The sequence below is a fragment of the Crotalus tigris genome, unplaced genomic scaffold (genome assembly GCF_016545835.1).
Source record: "Crotalus tigris isolate CLP2741 ecotype Arizona unplaced genomic scaffold, ASM1654583v1 scf7180000020640.449710, whole genome shotgun sequence".
Classification (NCBI taxonomy): Eukaryota; Metazoa; Chordata; class Lepidosauria; order Squamata; family Viperidae; genus Crotalus; species Crotalus tigris.
The window spans coordinates 164,261-182,198 of record NW_024098119.1 but is presented as its reverse complement, the minus strand read 5'-3'; the positions used below and the strand labels follow the sequence as shown (position 1 = coordinate 182,198).

General features: G+C 42.6%; 1 protein-coding gene across 2 annotated transcripts in view; it reads left to right on the top strand.

The window, feature by feature from the left end:
- LOC120319349 (vascular endothelial growth factor receptor kdr-like) overlaps window positions 1-17,938 on the top strand; it is a 191,545-nt gene that overhangs the window by 58,500 nt on the left and 115,107 nt on the right. For both annotated transcript variants that reach the window (XM_039368128.1, XM_039368129.1), the window contains exon 4: window positions 9,584-9,711. In XM_039368128.1, the coding sequence (XP_039224062.1) occupies window positions 9,584-9,711 (128 nt within the window). The remainder of the gene's footprint in view (window positions 1-9,583; window positions 9,712-17,938) is intronic.

The following is a 17,938-nucleotide window of genomic DNA, read 5'->3' as shown; positions in this document are numbered from 1 at the left end:
CTGCCGGGTTATGAGTTGCAAGATGGAAAATAAAATAAAATTCCCTATTCTGGGCTGATTCTCGATTCCGTATTCCCTCCTGATGGGGTGGGGGAATCAAGAAAACATCTCTGGGCGGAGTGATGAAACAAAAGCCGCACAGGGCATTGCAACGGAGCAATGCAGCTTCTTTCTGAAGCCTGCCCATCGAGGAACCTCAGTATCAGGCTAAAAACGAAAGAGGGGACGAGATACAGCTTGTTATTGTTCTCACACGCTGCCGCCAGCGGGAAGAATAGCCTGAGAGTCTCGTGGGAAAACATTATTTTTCCCACCCCACCTGCGTGAGGCCCATAAATAAGCAGACTCCTCCGATGAAGCCAGGAATGCCAGATAGACTTGAATTCCTTTAGGACAGCTGATAAAAGCCGGCTGTGGAGGGAGAGAGAAACAGTAACGTGATAAAATTCCAGTGAGCAGAATTTCCATTGATTTAAGGTGTTGGGGGGGGGGGGGAGGAAAGTTGCAAGACCAAACTGCGTGGGGAATTTTAAAAAGTCAAGATGATGGCCGTAGGGGCATCCTCAAAGCCCCACCCTCTTTTTTGCAAGTCTCACAACTGCTGTTATCCTGACTTCTTTGCTCCCCCACCCCACCCCACCCCACCCCCAGGACACCTCGGTGTTCAAAGAAAGATATCTGACACTATCTGCCTAGATTTGGAGAGCTTTCAACGATGGAAAGATGAAATAATTAAACGTACTGTTGGGACATTGGTTGTATAAACAGAGGTATAGAATCAACACCTCTTGAAATACCGGTACTGCTTTATAAAAACTTTGGTAAGGCCACGCCTGGAATATTACATCCAATTTTGGTCACCACGTTACAAAAAAGATGTTGGGACTTTGGAAAAAAAAAAAGTGCAGAGAAGAGCAACTAAGATGATTAAAGGCCTGGAGACGAAAACATATGAAGAACCGTTGCAGGATTTGGGTTTGGCTAGTCTAGAAAAAAGAAGGAGTAGGAGGGGCATGACAGCAGTCTTCCAGTATCTCAGGGGCTGCCCCAAAGAAGAGGGAGTCAAGCTATTCTTCAAAGCACCTGAAGGCAGGACAAGAAGCAACGGATGGAAACTAATCAAGGAGAGAAGCAACCTGGAATTAAGGAGCAACTTCCTAATAGTGAGAACAATTAACCAATGGAACAGCATGACACCAGAAGTTGTGGATGCTTCATCACTGGAGGTTTTTAAGAAGAGACAGGAGAGTCAATTGTCTGAAATGGTATAGGGTCTCCTGCTGGAGCAGGGGTTGGACTAGAAGATCTCCAAGGTCCCTTCCAGCTCCATTTTAAATTGAATTGACATACAGTATGTATGTCACATAGGCTGTACCTGCGTATCCCATTACACCACAAGAGGATTTATTTGGTTGTAGCTGAGCAGATCACATAAATCTTTCTTTCTAGCATGTTGGGGAGAATTGTTTTAGTCCAGGCTGTTCTGTGGTTTTGAGTTGTGGGTTTTTTTGTTTTGTTTTGTTTTGTTTGCACATATTGTAAGCTGCTGACAGTCTTTGGAGTGTTGGACAGCCTTAAGAAAACCCAATCACCATCCTCATCTTTCATCCTAGCATCTCAACTTGACGCTTTAGCTGAATTTGCAGCCCATCCCTTGTGGCTCCATCCATGCATCATGGCTAAGCATGATGCATTAACTGAGTCTGGTGATTCAATGGCACATGAAGCAGGATGTCGGTCTCCTTTCCTTTATTTCTTTAGCTCCTGCAAATCTCATTCATCAGTTATTCTCCCCAAGTTGCTGTTTCATCTCAGGTGGGAGATTTTGAAAGGCGTCCCAGGGACCCTTACAGGAAGGAGCACCCGTGGCTCCTTCAGAGGAAAGTGACAGAAGCAAACGGGCCAATGAATCACAAGCTAATGGGTAGGAAGTGAGCATGAATCAGCCTGGCCTTCTGCTTCAGTGCAAGTGGCAGCTGGACAATAGTGCTTATGACTCATCAAAGATTGTGAAGCACTTAAGTTATTTCTTCTTCAGCTTCAGGGCAAAGAAACAGACCAGGAGCAAATTTTGTTTTTCTCCGTTTGCTTCCACCAGAAGGTTTACTGTGTTTTGCATTCCTTAGGCTGCATTTGCGTGTCATATGGAGTGTCCACAGAGCAGGGGTGGGGAACGATGGCCCCTTTATGACCTGTGGACTTCAACTCCCAGAATTCCTGAACCAGCATGGCTGAATTCTGGGATTGAAGTCCGCAGGTCATAAAGGGGCTGTTGTTGCCCATCCCTGCCACAGAATATGGTTAACAAAGATATTTCAAAATGGTCTAAGGTGAAGGGGTTGGACTAGAACTAGGGGTAGCTGGCTCAGGAATTCTGGGAGTTGAAGTCCACGAGTCATAAAAGAGCCAAGGTTGCCTACCCCTGGACTAGAAGATATCTAGTCCCTTCCAGCCCCATTATTCCAAGAGAAGATGATGGCCACGATGGTAGGGTTGAATGCCTGCCTGTTTTATGCATCGGGTGTCTTTTTGACTATTCCCTGAAGCCCCCCCTCCCCGCATGACACCTTCAATTAAATTTGGCAGAGACAAGATAGTATAGGGGGTACCTTGCTCAAAAGCAGTAACTGTGAGAGGGACCTTGGAGTCCTAGTGGACAATCATTTACATATGAGCTAGCAGTGGGCTGCAGCTGCCAAAAAGGCCAACACAGTGCTAGGCTGCATTAACAGAGGGATAGAATCAAGATCACGTGAAGTATTAATACCACTTTACAAGGCCTTGGTAAGGCCATACGTGGAATATTGCATCCAGTTTTGGTCACCACAATGTAAAAAAAATGTTGAGATTCTAGAAAGAGTACATAGAACAGCAACAAAGATGATTAGGGGACTAGAGCTAAAACATATAAGGAACGGTTGCTGGAATTGCATGTGTCTAGTTTAATGAAGAGAAGGATGAGGGGGGACATGATAGCAGTGTTCCAGTATCTCAGGGGCTGCCACAAAGAAGAGGGAGTCAAGCTATTTTCCAAAGCGCCTGAAGGCAGGACAAGAAGCAACGGATGGAAACTAATCAAGGAGAGAAGCAACCTAGAACTAAGGAGAAACTTCCTGACAGTTAGAACAATTAACCAGTGGAACAACCTGCCTCTAGAAGTTGTGAATGCTCCAACACTGGAGGTTTTTAGGAAGAAACTGGACAGCCATTTGTCTGAAATCGTATAGGGTTACCTGTCTGAGCAGGGGGTTGGACCTGATGACCTCCAAGGTCCCTCCCAACTTTATTATTGAAAAGTAAGAGAGGAGAGAAGGGGAATAGGGGAGGGCAAATAATGTGACAAGTCTTGTGATGTCATGAGGCAAACTCCACCCTTTTTGTATCTGAAACTTAACGTTGCTCGCCTCAACTAATGGGTGGAGCAATGCTCTCATTTCTTCACCCGGATGAAACGGCTAGGTCCCATGGACGCCATCGCTACTGCAGCCACCATTTTACCTACTGGGAGTGGTGTGACTTGTATCACACCAAATCTCAAATGCCTTTCCCCCCCCCCCCCCGCGCGATTTCCAAAAAGCATTATTTAGTTCCAGACTTTTGCCAAGATGGCAGAGCCCAGTTGCTATAATTATGTAATTATATAGGCTATAATAGTTCCGAAGTGAGAACTGTGTTGTTTGAATTACAAAAAAAAAATCACAACGACAGTAAAGAGATACAAGAAACTTGATTGGTTGCTTTCTGGTGGTCACCTGGAGTTTTGTAGTCCAAATGCAGTAGGCTTGGGACTTCTTGGTGGTTTGGATTATATGACCAATGACAAGCCTGGCTAAAAACGATCTGCCAGTTGGGCATAGAAAATGGCTTACATGATCTACAAGAATGCTTTTTAAAGTAGCGTGTCATAAACACCAAGCTAGAAGGTTAGAAAATGTTTATATTTAAACATGAGCCAGCAGTAGTTAAATTTGGGGCAGCGGCCAGAAAAGCCAATGAAATGCTTGGCTGCATAAACAGAGGGACAGAATCAAGATCATGAGAAGTGATACTACTGCTTTACAATGCCTTGGTAAGGCCACACTTGGAATACTGGATCTAATTTTGGTCACCACAATTAAAAAAAAAAGATGTTGAGACTCTGGAAAGAGTGCAGAGAAGAGAGACAAAGATGATTAGGAGGTTGGAGGCTAACACATACAAAGAATGGTTACAAGAATTGGGCATGTCTCATTTAATGAAGAGAAGGACAAGGGGGGACATGATAGCAGTGTTTCAATATCTCAGGGGCTGCCCCAAAGAAGAGGGAGTCAAGCTCTTCTCCAAAGCACCTGAAGGCAGGACAAGAAGCAAGGATGGAAACTAATTAAGGAGAGAAGCAACCTAAAACTAAGGAAGGGTTTCTCAACCTTGGCAACTTTAAGACTTGTGGACTTCAACTCCCAGGAATTCTGGCTGGCTGAGGAATTCTGGGAATTAAAGTCCACAAGTCTTAAAAGTTGCCAAGGTTGAGAACCCCTGATTAAGGAGAAACTTCCTAACAGAGAGGACAATTAACCAGTGGAACAGCTTGCCTTCAGAAGTTGTAGGGGCATCATCACTGGAAGTTTTCAAGAAGAGACTGGACAGCCACTTGTCTGAAATGGTGTAGGGTCTCCTTCTGGAGCAGGGGGTTGGACTAGAAGACCTCCAAGGTCCCTTCCAACACTGTTATTCTGTATTCTATTCTGTTTGGAAACCAGCACAATCTTTTCAAATGCAGGAGTTGATAAACTTCCCATAGGGGGGGAAAAAAGGGATATGAGAGAGGTATTCTGAAAAAAAGACAATAAACCAGATTATTTGCTTTTTTACGTCTTGGTTTATGTAGTGTCCTGATAAACCTAGGCCATTCATCACCCACCTCCGTTGCTGTGAGAAATCAGCACCAAGCGGGTAATTTTGAGCTGAAAATGTCAGGAAACCATTAAGCAGCCTCGCCTTATCTCTCCTTCTTCTTCCACTCAGATATCCTGCCCTGTTCTACCTCCTGCTAAAAACAATGACTTAAGACTTGGTTAATTTAAAGAACTGGCTACATCTGTAAAAATCAGACTGGGCCTTCCATCTCCCAACAATGTGGGACCCCTTCCTGTTAACGTCTCTAAAGGTTGAAGGCACAAAAACAATGTTAGACCTTATTTCTCTGAAAAATCTCCAAAGTGCCCACAAAGGAAAGCAAATTATTTCACGTGCATCACAACTTCAGGAAGGAAGGCATTGTGAAAACTGTATTGTTTATTCAACTCTCAAAATTCGGCTTTCTTTCATGTAGCTCTCCATAGTATTTCTCCTCCTCCTTCTCCTCCTCCTCCTCCTCCTCCTCCTCCTCCATCACCTCCTTTCCTTTCTTTTCCTTTCCTTTCCTTTCTCATTCTTTTACTTCCTTTCCTTTCCTTTTTCATTCTTTTCCTTTCCTTTTTCATTCATGTACTTTCTTTTCCTTTCCTTTCCTTTTTCATTCATGTACTTTCTTTCTTTTCCTTTCTTTTCCTTTCTTTTCCTTTCCTTTTTCATTCATGTACTTTCTTTCTTTTCCTTTCCTTTCCTTTCCTTTCCTTTTTCATTCATGTACTTTCTTTTCCATTCTTTTCCTTTCCTTTCCTTTCCTTTCCTTTCTCATTCTTTTACTTCCTTTCCTTTCCTTTTTCATTCATGTACTTTCTTTCTTTTCCTTTCCTTTCCTTTTTCATTCATGTACTTTCTTTTCCTTTCTTTTCCTTTCTTTTCCTTTCCTTTCCTTTCCTTTCCTCTTTCCTTCCCTTCCCTTCCCTTTTTCATTCATGTACTTTCTTTCCTTTCCTTTCTCCTTTCCTTTCCTTCCCTGCACATTATATGCACCCATGAATTAAATGAAAAGGAGTAGGTGGGGTTGATGGCTTCACTTTTTTCAATAACAGCTGTCTTTTGATCTGTTCCACCCCCCCCCACCCCCACCCAGTAGTGGGATTCAAATAGGTGAACAACTGGTTCTCTGTGTGGATGCCACTTCCAAAAGTCCATTCTGGGCCTGGGCAACAAAAAATTAGCTACCGGTTCTGCTAAAGTGGTACGAACCGGCTGAATCCCACCACTGCCCCCACCCCACATTTCCCCGGGCCTGCATGTAAAAGTGAACTGACCATTTGTAAAGTTCACAAGAGAAGTACTTGGATGCTGTGTAAAGTCACCTTAACTGCGCCCTCAAGTGGTGAGAAGGAGATTTTTTTTTTGCGATTGTGGACCAGCCTCAATGACTTGCCTCAGTTTGTTTGTTTGCTATCTCTCTTCCATCATCAAGGACTAACTTTAAAAATACAGACTACAGCAAAACCATGATCACTACATGCTGCTTCTAAGGAGTCTCATATGGGAATGCCAAACCAAATGCCGTAGGCCAGTGTTTCTCAACCTTAGGCACTCCCAGAATCCCCCATCCAGCATGAGTGGATGTCAACATCCAGAATTCCCCCACCAGCATGGGGTGGACTTCAGCTCCCAGAATTCCTCCTCCAGTATGGAGTGGACTTCAACTCCCGAAATCCCCTTGCCAACACAGCTAAGATTGAGAAACCCGAGCCCAGAATAATTGACATTCACCAAAAAATGTTCCTGTCTTTACCAACTCATAATTATAGATTATCTTGCTAGACAGAAAGACAAACTGAAGAATAGTACAACCCAGGCATGAACTGCCTTTTATCTTTTTAGCTTGCAAACCCTTTTGACAGCATCATGAATTTCATGAGTGCAATTGTCAAAAATTGCTGGCATTCTGCGCTTTAAGGAGGAAGACCCTAAGATAGACGGTAAGCCATTACATGGGCTAACCTGGTTTTAAAAACAAAGGGGTAGAAAGACAATGGGGTGTCCTTGTCAGTCCCACCCGCTGCAATTCTCACTCCTCACCCATGAGAAATGTGATTCCTGGTAACCAAAACAATGACGATAACATATATTTCTCAACTTGGGTGCACTGGCTGTGGCTGATGAGAGTCGATCTCCACATATCTGGAAGGCACCAAGTTGTAAGGACCCACCCCACTTTACATCTTAAGAAGACAGAACTCTTGGAATATCTCTTCCAACAGGCATCTTTATTAAGAGAAGATGGTTGCAGGCGTTCTAGACAGGATCTGAGGGGCCAACCCCTACCATTCAAGGTTTTAAGTGTTCCCAAGCAGCCCCCACCCCACCGTTCTTCCAGCGACAATCCTAGGTGTTACATTTCCACCCCCCTTTTCCTCACAGCCGGCAGAAGGGAGACTTCAGAGAGGAGTAGATGAAAGGTGATAGCATGTTGTTATGGTCAGTCCTCTGGGTGAGATTCATATTCAGTCCCTTTGAAGTTTTAATGAAGGAAGTGTGAGCCATAAAACCCCTTTGCTCATCCCCCTTCCCCTTCGTAGTATGACAGAATCCAGAGAGGGCAGAAATGGGGTTTTTCATAGTCGATAACTAGAAATGAAATATAATTGGATTCTGACATCCTGCCCCCTTAAAAATAAGAGAGATCCACCTGAAAAGAAAACAAAACAGATATAAAAGTTAGTCTGGCTTGTTAGGATACTCTGTGTGAAACTTCTCAGCTTGGGTGCACTGGCTGTGGCTGATGAGAGTTGATGTCCACATATTTGGAAGGCACCAAGTTGAGGAAAGCTGGGATGGAGAATATTTAAGAAGAGCCCTCCTTATTCTACCACCTCTTACTATATTATACTATACATAGCACAGTAACAGCAGTAGAATCTTTCATGTTTTGAGGTTCTATAATCTCCCAGGGCTTGAAATGGGTGCTTAACATTAGAACCATCATTAAACAGGCACAACAAAAGTGTTCTTCTTGTATCAACTCAGAACGCTCAGATTGCCCAAGGAGCTGCTGATAGAGTCCAAATAGGAATTGCTGAGTCTGTTATTTGTACTTCTATAACTGTCTGGTTTGGTAGAGCAACCAAACTGGACTGGTACAGATAGGTACAGATAGTTAGGTCTGCAGAAAAAAAAAACATTGCAAGCAGCCTGCTTTCTTCCATCGAGGACCTATATACTGCAAAAGTCAGAAAGAGGGCTGGGAAAATACCTACAGATCCCTCACATTCTGGACATAAACTGTTTCAACTCATCCCCTTGGGACATTGCTACAGGGCATTGGATGCCAAAACAACTAGACACAGGGACCGTTTTTTTCCCCTCATGCCATCACTCTGCTAAACACCTAATTCCCACAGAACTGTCTTATGCTGAAGGAGATTTACCCATGTAGTAGGACTGTATTGCTATTATGCCTTGAGAAGTTGTGGGGCTTCATCACTGAAGGCTTTCAAGAAGAGACTGGACTGCTATCTATCAGAAATGGTGTAGGGTCTCCTGCTTGGGCCGGGGGGGTGTTGGACTAGATGACCTACAGGGTCCCTTCCAACTCTGTTATTCTATTCTGTTCTGTTCTGTTCTATTCTGTTCTACAATCTGTCTATTCTATTCTATTCTATTCTATTCTATTCTATTATCTGTCTATTCTATTCTAATTCTATTCTATTCTATTCTATTCTATTCTATTCTACAATCTGTCTATTCTGTTCTGTTCTATTCTGTTCTATTCTATTCTATTCTATTCTATTCTATTCTACAATCTTTCTATTCTAGTCTAGTCTGTTCTAGTCTAGTCTAGTCTACTACCCCCTGATATTGGTATTATTATGATGATTATTATACTCTGTTGTTTTGCATGTACATGGAGGGCTTCTGCATCAGAGGCAAATTCCTTATGTGTCTAATCACACTTGGCCAAATAAAGTATTCTATTCTATTTGTAGCTCAGAGTGGAAATGAGGGGTCCTTGGTGCTCTCTGAGCTTGGTTGTTTTCTTGCAGATGTTTCATTGCCAAACTAGGGAATATCGTCTGATGATGTTACCTAGTTTGGATAATGAAATATCTGCAAGAAAAAAAAAAACTGGGGAGCACCAAGAATCCCTCAGTGTAGTTTCTTGCCCTAACAGACAAAGCTTCCCTGAAAAGTTGCATCGGGGAACTGTCCAGCAATGTGGATGCTGAAAACATGATTGTCTTTTTGCAATAACAACACCTATGTGAAAAACAAGTCTTCCTGTTGTGCTGATTTGCTGGTTCCATCACTGCTATTTTCTTTTCTTGGACATTGGGAAAAAGTTCCAGATGCCTGCAAAGAAAGGGTCATTGTGTCCTTCTCTTCTCCAAGCGTAATTGGAAGCAAGCAAGGAAAGTAACATTCCTTGAAGACCCGAGTTGCATTTATCAATTTCCTAGCATAAGATATCTCCACGGTTTCAGATGTTATTTTCAGCTGAGAAAGGTTAGGGTATAGTGTCATATTTGGGTCGAGAAAGGGTGAATCTGACTTTGCCAAAGTTTTCTTCCCAAAAGGACTGACTCAGCTTCAACAGCTGATCTAAGTTAAAATCAGAATCTGTTAATCTACTCTACTTTTGGTGTAAAAATTAAGGATGAATAGCAGGTCGTTTCTACCAAGCAACCCAACCCTGTTGCTTCTCGGCACGTTTGTGATGTTCCCTTTTTGTGTCCTGCAGATCAGTCACAGCCTTTTGTGCAACCCCACCTAAAATATGCAGACCTCATCAAAGTGCACAACTATACAGATGCGATCAATGTGCCCTGTCGCGTCACTTCACCAGAGATCAAACCGGAGCTGCTGGTGGTGAGCATTACATTGTTTTAGTTTATTTATATGGAAGCTTTCAAGAAGAGATTGGACTGCCATCTGTCAGAAATTGTGTAGGGTCTCCTAGCTTGGGGGGGGGGTTGGACTAGATGACCTGCAAGCTCCCTTCCCACCCTGTTATTCTATTCTAATTCTATTCTATTCTATTTCTGAATCTTCTCCAACCTTCATCAAATAGGTTAGCTTTCAAGGGTAACTATTGATAAGTCATCAAATGAGGATTAATTTGCTCAGTAATGGGCCACTTTTAGCCATAGATTTTCAAACTAGCAAATTTCAACTCTGGTTCAGACAATTTTGGAGAAGAACCCTATACTCTTTAAAGTGCCCATGTCTTCTATACGAGAATCAGGCATTTTAAACATGATAGCAAAAGGAAAATTATATATGTTGGACATCTCTTAAAGAATTTCTTAGATAAGTACAATTCCTATTTGTTTTTTATTCTGGGCTTATTTTTCCCGCCTGAAAGAACATTTGCTGGAATTTGTTCCAGAAAGGATCCGTGTCACCCAGAATGCTGGCTGAAGCAAAATCCTAAATTTGCTCCAAATTAGGATTTCCAGATGGCTTTGGTTAATTTTCTGGGTGCTCTTGAAAAGCGGCAGGTAGAATACCACTCTTGTTCCCTGAGCTGGGCTTGCTGAAAAACAGATGGAAGAGATGGAGAAGCAGAATTGTTTTATGGCAGTTAATACAGGGCACCATCCCTAAGAAGAGGGAGCTTTAATTTTATGCCATGTGGAAAAATTCTTCCTTTTTTTCCCCCTGTTGGTTCTCACTTAATAGAACCTGCTTTCAAATTTTCTTTTAAAGGAGGATAGAACTTGGGTGACATTCTTGAGAGTGGAGAACAATATTGTTTCAGTTCTTTGTTATAAAGCTACTAATGCCTGTGAAATGGATCTAGATCAGAGGTCCCCAACCTTTTGGGGCACCGGGGACCGGTTCCGTGGAGAGAGGTTTTTCCACAGACCGGAGGGGTCGTGGTTTTGTGTGCTGCCTGCATCCCACGAATGGGGCTTTGCTTGTTTGTGCAGACCGGTTGCTGGCATGCCGTGGCCCGGTACCGGTCCACGGACCGGGGGTTGGGGACCTCTGACCTAGATGTCTTGGAGGAAAACCGCTTAAGTATGAGCCATAAGGGTGTTGCAGCTGCCCAAAAAAGCCAACGCGGTCCGAGACTGTATCAAGATCACAGGAGGGGATAGTACTTCTTCATACTGCACTAGTGAGGCCACACTTGGAATATTGCATCCAGTTCTGATCGCCATGATACACAAAAGATGCTGAGATGCTAGGATGCATGCAGAGAAGAGCAACACAGATGATCAGAAGAAGTTAGACTTTCTTATACAATGAACAGTTAAGGGAACTGGGTATCAATGAAGGGGAATATTGGTAGCTCAGGATTGAAATGAGGGGTCCTTGGTGCTCTCTGAGCTAGCACTGCTAGCATTGATAAATTTACCTAGTTAGGGTAATGAAATGTCTGCAAGAAAACAAGCAAGCTCAGAGAGCACCAAGGATCCCACAGTTGCTATCCTCCTCCTCCTCCTTCTCCATTCCAAACCCTACTCCCTTCTAGTGCTGATCATGTTACCTAGTTAAGGTAATGAAATGTCTGCAAGAAAACAAGCAAGCTCAGAGAGCACCAAGGACCCCTCAGAACTAGGTATGTCCAGCCTAATGAAGGGAAAGATAAGGGGTGACATGATAGCAGTCTTCCAGTGCTTGAGCGGCAATCACAAAGAAGTCGGGGTTGATTTGTCCTTCAAAGCATCTTGAGGACAGGACCAGAAGCAATGAGTGGAAGCTCATCAGAGGGGGATCCAACCTAGAACTAAGGAGGAATTTCCTGATAGTGAGAACCATTAAATCAGTGGAACAGATTGCCTCCTGGTGACTGCTCCATCATGGGAGGTTTTTGAGACAAGATTGGACAACCATTTGTCCAGGATAGTATAAGGATTCCTACCTTGGGAAGGAGGATGGATTAGAATACCTTGAAGTTTCCTTCCAGTCCTATAATTCTATGATTCTAAGGATTGTGTGTGATTGTCCTTCCTTTTGTTGTACTGTCCTCTCAGTGGCCTACAGCTTCCCTGGCTTCCATTCGCCTTTCTTCCAATCTCAGAAGAAGACCTCACGAGGTTTTTTCAGACTGGATGCATGGGCAACTTGGGAAGTTTCAAAGTGATGCAGATATACATAACAGAAAATGCTGCTGTACATCTGTAGCCCTTTCTCTGCCTCCAGCAATGGAACAGGTTTAGGAAGACCACCATAAAATTTGTCCTACCATACCTGAGTTTGCTGTCATGTAGCTTTAACTCACAGGTCACTCTTTCTCTGGAGTAAAATAGCTGACAAATAAGTGGAATGCTCTACTCTATCAAAGAGTATAATCATGTCTATTAAGTTGCTTCATACTCTTTTCATGGGCCAGATTTTTTTTCTAGAAGTCACCCCTGGCTTCTTAGTAGCTGTTTTTTTATATTAAATGATCTTCAGCCAGTCTCAAAGTCTCGAATACAGACTAATAATGGTCATTTTGTCTCATTGTTTGATTGTTGGTATTTACAATAGGTTTTAGAGTTGTTATGGGACGGTATTTGATGCTCTAGGACAGGGGTTCCCAACCAGGGGTGCTCAAACCCCCGGGGGTACGAGATGATATTCCAGGAAGCGCGAAAACTTGGATTTTCAAAATTATAGTTTATATGCATAATTTTTTGCCATTATTTTGAACTTTTGTAAGGGGTGCGAGAATATAGACAGAGCCGAGGTGGCGCAGCAGTTAGAGTGCAGTACTTCAGGCCACTTTAGCTGACTGTGTTCAGCAGGTCAGCAGTTCAAATCTCACCGGCTCAAGGTTGACTCAGCCTTCCATCCTTCCGGGGTAGGTAAAATGAGGACCCAGATTGTTGGGGGCAATGTAAATATATATATATACATTGATTACTGGTGTACACCGCTTAGAGAGTGCTTGCACTTAAAGCGGTATATAAGTCTCATAAATAAATAAATAAATATATCAGAAGTGTTCTAGGGCAGGGGTAGGCAACCTTGGCTCTTTTATGACTCATGGACTTCAACTCCCAGAATTCCTGAGCCAGCATGGCTCAGCTTGAAAACTTCTCCCTTTCCCCTCAGCATGGCTGGCTCAGGAATTCTGGGAGTTGAAGTCCACGAGTCATAAAAGAGCCAAGGTTGCCTACCCCTGTTATAGGGGCACGGGGTGTAGAAAAGGTTGGGAATCACTGCTCTAGTAGCACTAAACAGACAATGGGATTTGGTAGTGTTTGATGGATAACAGTGGAGGCATCTTATTCATAACATTTAGTAGCTGCCAAAATAATAAAATTTGCCAAGAATGGGAAACTTCTTTAGTTTTAATGTTGAGGTGAAGCATTACTTTTTTTTTTTATGAAGAGAGCAACTTCCCTCCATAAAGTACTCGGTCCAAAACACACACACACACACACACACACACACACACACACACACACACACACACACACATTTTCATAATATTGAAATTAAACCCATTCTTGACTCTCTCTTTTTTCCTTCTCTCTCCTTCTTGGCTGGTGTAGCAAGAGCGTTGGCTTCTTGTAAGTGTTGGCTTAACGTCTCTGTTGACTTTTGTTGAAATGTATAGAGAATTAATACCAGCCTAGCGGCTTCTCTGAAACCTGAAGATAACGTCTCCTTGAGGAAAGGGCAAGGAGTTCAGATGCCTGATTTCTGATCTTTTCCCATCTCTGGGAGCTGAGTCAAACTTTTTCCATCTGTTGCTTGGTCTTGAACTGGGACCACATCCTAGACTTTCAGAAGGATGGGTAGATGTTTCCATTTCGGGCTGCTGGGGCGTCTGGACCAAAGACTTCCTCCTTTGAAAGAGACATCAGGGGTGGGGGAGGCTGACATTCAGATCCCCCCAAAGGAAGGTGTTTCTTCCCCTGGCTTGACAAACATCTCCAGAAGAGCGGATAAGTCTTTCTGCGGAGGTGTGTTTACCTTGGGCACCCATCTTTCTGTTCCCATTTAAGGAAAGACGGCTTGTTATTTTGGCCTTGTCTGGAAATACTACTTGTGGAGCCAGGTTGGCGGCTTCCTTTACTGACAGGAAACTGAAGGGAAGGAAGGAGCCCGACAATTTGACAAATTTAGAACATCCTCCTCCAAATTTAATAACTGCTCAGTGATAAAACTGCAGGAAAGCGAGGGAGAAAAATAGCACCAGGGGTCTTTTGAAGATTGGGGTAAAATCAACTGCAGTTTCCTCTTCTCCTTTCATAACAACTTTTGAATGTTGCACAATCAACTTCATTTAATATGTGGAATACGTGTGTGTGTGTGTGTGTGTGTGTGTGTGTATCTATATCATATCTATATGCAGTATTTCTGTAGGTATATATTTTAAATCTGATCCTCGGGGATCCGCAAATGCAGAGTTTTAATATGCAGCACCATTCTGTTTCACGATCCCTGAAACAATACACTTTCCCCCTTCTAAATTACATTTCTGATGCTTGCATTATACTTTAAAATGACTGCACTGTATCCTCCTTAGATATTTATGGGAAATTCGATGGGTTGCTAATGCTCATCAGCTCATTCCTCACGTCAGCTGATTCCGATTAGTTCTCAAGATGGGCTTGAAATTCAGGCTTTTGAATATACACACAATATATATACACTGTATATGTAAAATTAATGTGGAACAAAACCGTGTGGGCTTTCCCTCCCTGTGGGGCCTGAGAAAACCTCAAAAAGGAAGTTAGGATGTTCAGAATCATCTAAATTTGCCCTAATCTGCCATGACAATAAATGCTATTAATATAGAAAAAGGATTCATTGGAGCAGGGAAGAGAAAGGGAAAAGAACTAAATATATATATATATATCAAGGAGGCTCACAATATCAAAAACCTTTCCCCAATTTTTTACCTGGGTTGCCCATAGAAATGGGTGGAGTTTCAATCACAGGATCATGGATCTTTTTCATTTTCAAAAATGTGTTCCATTTTAATGCTGCCAACTCCAGCCCACTTTGGGATACCGAATTCATCTTTTTTAACATGTTCCACTAGATGTTCCTTCTGACTGAAAACTAGGAATAACCTTCTATCTAAAATGGCGATGCAGCCAATTAAGCTTTCCTTTCTTTGCATTTTACAACTGTAACCTCATAAATTGGCAAGTCCATTATTCAGTAAATAAATGAAATTAACTTCTAAAAGGAAAAAAATCTTTCCAGACTCTATTTTTTATTGCAAAATTTGAAGGGGGGCAGAGAGATAGAAAGACAGACAGGCAGACATTAGAGATTAGAGATTGATAGCTAGATAGCTAACATGATGGACGGATGGATGGATGGATGGATGGATGAGAGAGAGAGAGAGAGAGAGAGAGAGAGAGAGAGAGAGAGAGAGAGAGAGAGAGAGAGAGAGTCAGGCTCCAATAAACAAGAAATACATGCTATTTCTTCTATGTAGTTTCTTTTCCTCCATTATAGAACTACCTAGAAGACAAATGATTTCTATTTCAACTGGATAAAAGGCAACACACCACCCCCTCTATCCCCACCCCCAGCAAGAGAATGAAATTGGAATTCTGCCCTTATTCTATACTACATTCCCTTGAAAAATAGCACTATTGTATGGCACAGATTTGTAAGACTACAAATTATAAACTTTTGTGACTACACAATGTTTTAAAATACTGGCTTCTTAATATCACCCTTAGGTTGCCTGATTGTTCTTCGGCAACTTCAAGGCCCTGACTTCCAATCCAAGGTCCTCTTCAAGCTGCAGCCAACATAGGAGAATGAATAGTTTGGCTTAACATGAAGCACCATCCCATGTTGTCTTTTCCAGGCTGAAAGCAGGGAATTATATAGGACACAGGTTGGAAGAACAGGTCTCAGTGATGGTGATATCTGTAGTTTTTGGGCAGCATGATTGGACCTTGCAGGTATGGGAGACAAAGTTCATAATAGGGCATGAAGGAGGACCCTGGAAGTGAGAAGTGAAGCACGTCAAACTACAGAGGACTTGGCAAGATTCCAGATATCCTTGCTGTTCCAGCCCAAATCAGCTGGAACAGGAAATTGACTGAAAGCCCTTCCTGTTGAGGAGGACTTACCTATCTGCTTTTTGTTCCAGGAACATAGAATACTTGTCTATCTAGGCAAGATTTTGCAAGATGCAGTGGAGCTGCTTGTACAAGAACCAGATACACATGCAACCTGTAGTTCATAGCAGATTGTCATCCTGGAAAAGGAAATAACAATTGTTACACTAAGCCAGGGGTCTCTAAACTTGGCAACATTAAGACTTGTGGACTTCAACTTCCAGAATTCTGGGAGTTGAAGTCCACAAGTCTGAAAATTGTGAAGTTTGGAGACCCCTGCACTAAGCTAAGGGTAATGGTTTATAAGCCAGAATGGCTATGTTCTAATGACTAACTTGAAGACTGACTAGTATCTATTCACCATTCCACCAACCAAAATCAATGAGGATGGTGAAATTAGGACAGATATCTACTATGCAGGTCCACCCAGAAGTTTTTCCTCTTCTTTTTTTGCTGCTAACCAAAAACTATCACAGAATCCTTGGCTGCTTAAATTTATCTTTGTTACTTAGCTACTCTGCACATGCCTTTAAAACTCTCTCTTGAAATAACCCTCTCTTGAAATAAGGCATGGGGCCCAAAATAAGTCATATAGATTCAGATCATACCTAGCTAGCTTATGATAACAGTATTGCACACTGCACTTAGCCATTGTGATTCTGGGAGTTGAAGTCTACCCAACTTAAAATGGCCAAAGTTGAGAAATACTGGGTTAGTTTATGGTCATGATGTATTGGACAAACAGAGCCACTGATTTGATCCATTAGTCGGTATAATTCAGTGTTCTTGACTTTGACTGGCAACAGTCGAGTCAATGCAGAATCTCAGGCAGAATCTCTGAGATTGTATTTGAAAATGACAGTGATTGAATTGGAGAACTACAATGAGTGATTTATCGCTCCTTAAGTGAAGAAATAGAGACAAGAGATGAGTCTGAACAGAACTGAACTCATATCAAGCATAAAAGACCTGGTCCTCATGTAAAGGCCCAGTTAAACTGATTTGTTGCTATTCTTGTGTCAACTCTACAAATGAACATGGCTGCAGCCATTTTCCTTCTCATTCTAGGTTGCCACATAGAGCAGAGAGGGGGGGGTTGCCCAGTTGCTTCATTAGTCAAAATAATCTTTTGTCCTGTGGGAACCAAGGTCAGTGGCTGCGCCCGAGACTGCAGGCTGGGCGTAATGCAAAAAGCCCATCAAATAATCACATTGGGGAATGTAGTTGCTTGCATAGTATTATGGGTGGGACTTTAAACTTTGTATTGGGTAATTGTTACATGTGTATCCAGACTTGCTTTCACTTTTGACATGCCGCTACTTTGCAACTAATAAACATGTTCTTTGAGGAATTTGCAAACCTCAGAGTTCTGCTTTATTTGTCTCTGTCTGTCGGAACCATGACATTATGCCTATGCACAGGAATATTCTCAACTCATGGTTAACACTTGCAGGAACCAATCTGGGTCAGTCACTGGGACCAGAGGTTTAGTCTTTCGAGCTTTTGGACTCATGCTGGAGCCCATCAAGACATTCTGGTAGAGAAAAGTTCCCTGAGAATGGGCCCAGCACCAGTCTGAAAGCTCAGAAGACTAAACCTTTGGTCCCAGTGACCGACCCAGGTTGGATCGTGCAACATTATCCCGGGACACATATAGTCGCCTTCATGTATGAGATAGCGCTTGCTTGGAGCTAGATAAGAGTCAATGAAATTCAAGGGAAGTTGGACTTAATCCTCCTGTGGCTATATAGAGATTCTAGACTGATCCCTCTTTTAACTCTGATCTCAGATTCAGCTCCTCCTTCTCCTACAGTTAGAGATTTTACAGCCTCCCATCTTTGGGAATATGATGTTCTGACATTGCCAGAAATGATCCCAAATACCCTATTCCAATTGCTGAATGGAGTTCGAAATTGCCTGTTTTGACGCTGGGCCACTTCTACTAAGTCTGTGAGAGGCACATCTGATGTCTAAACATTTTCAGAAAAACTGGAATGGGCCTTAGAATGTCTCCCTCAAGATTAGAACAGGACAGCTCTGGTTTGGGACATTTCAAGATCAAA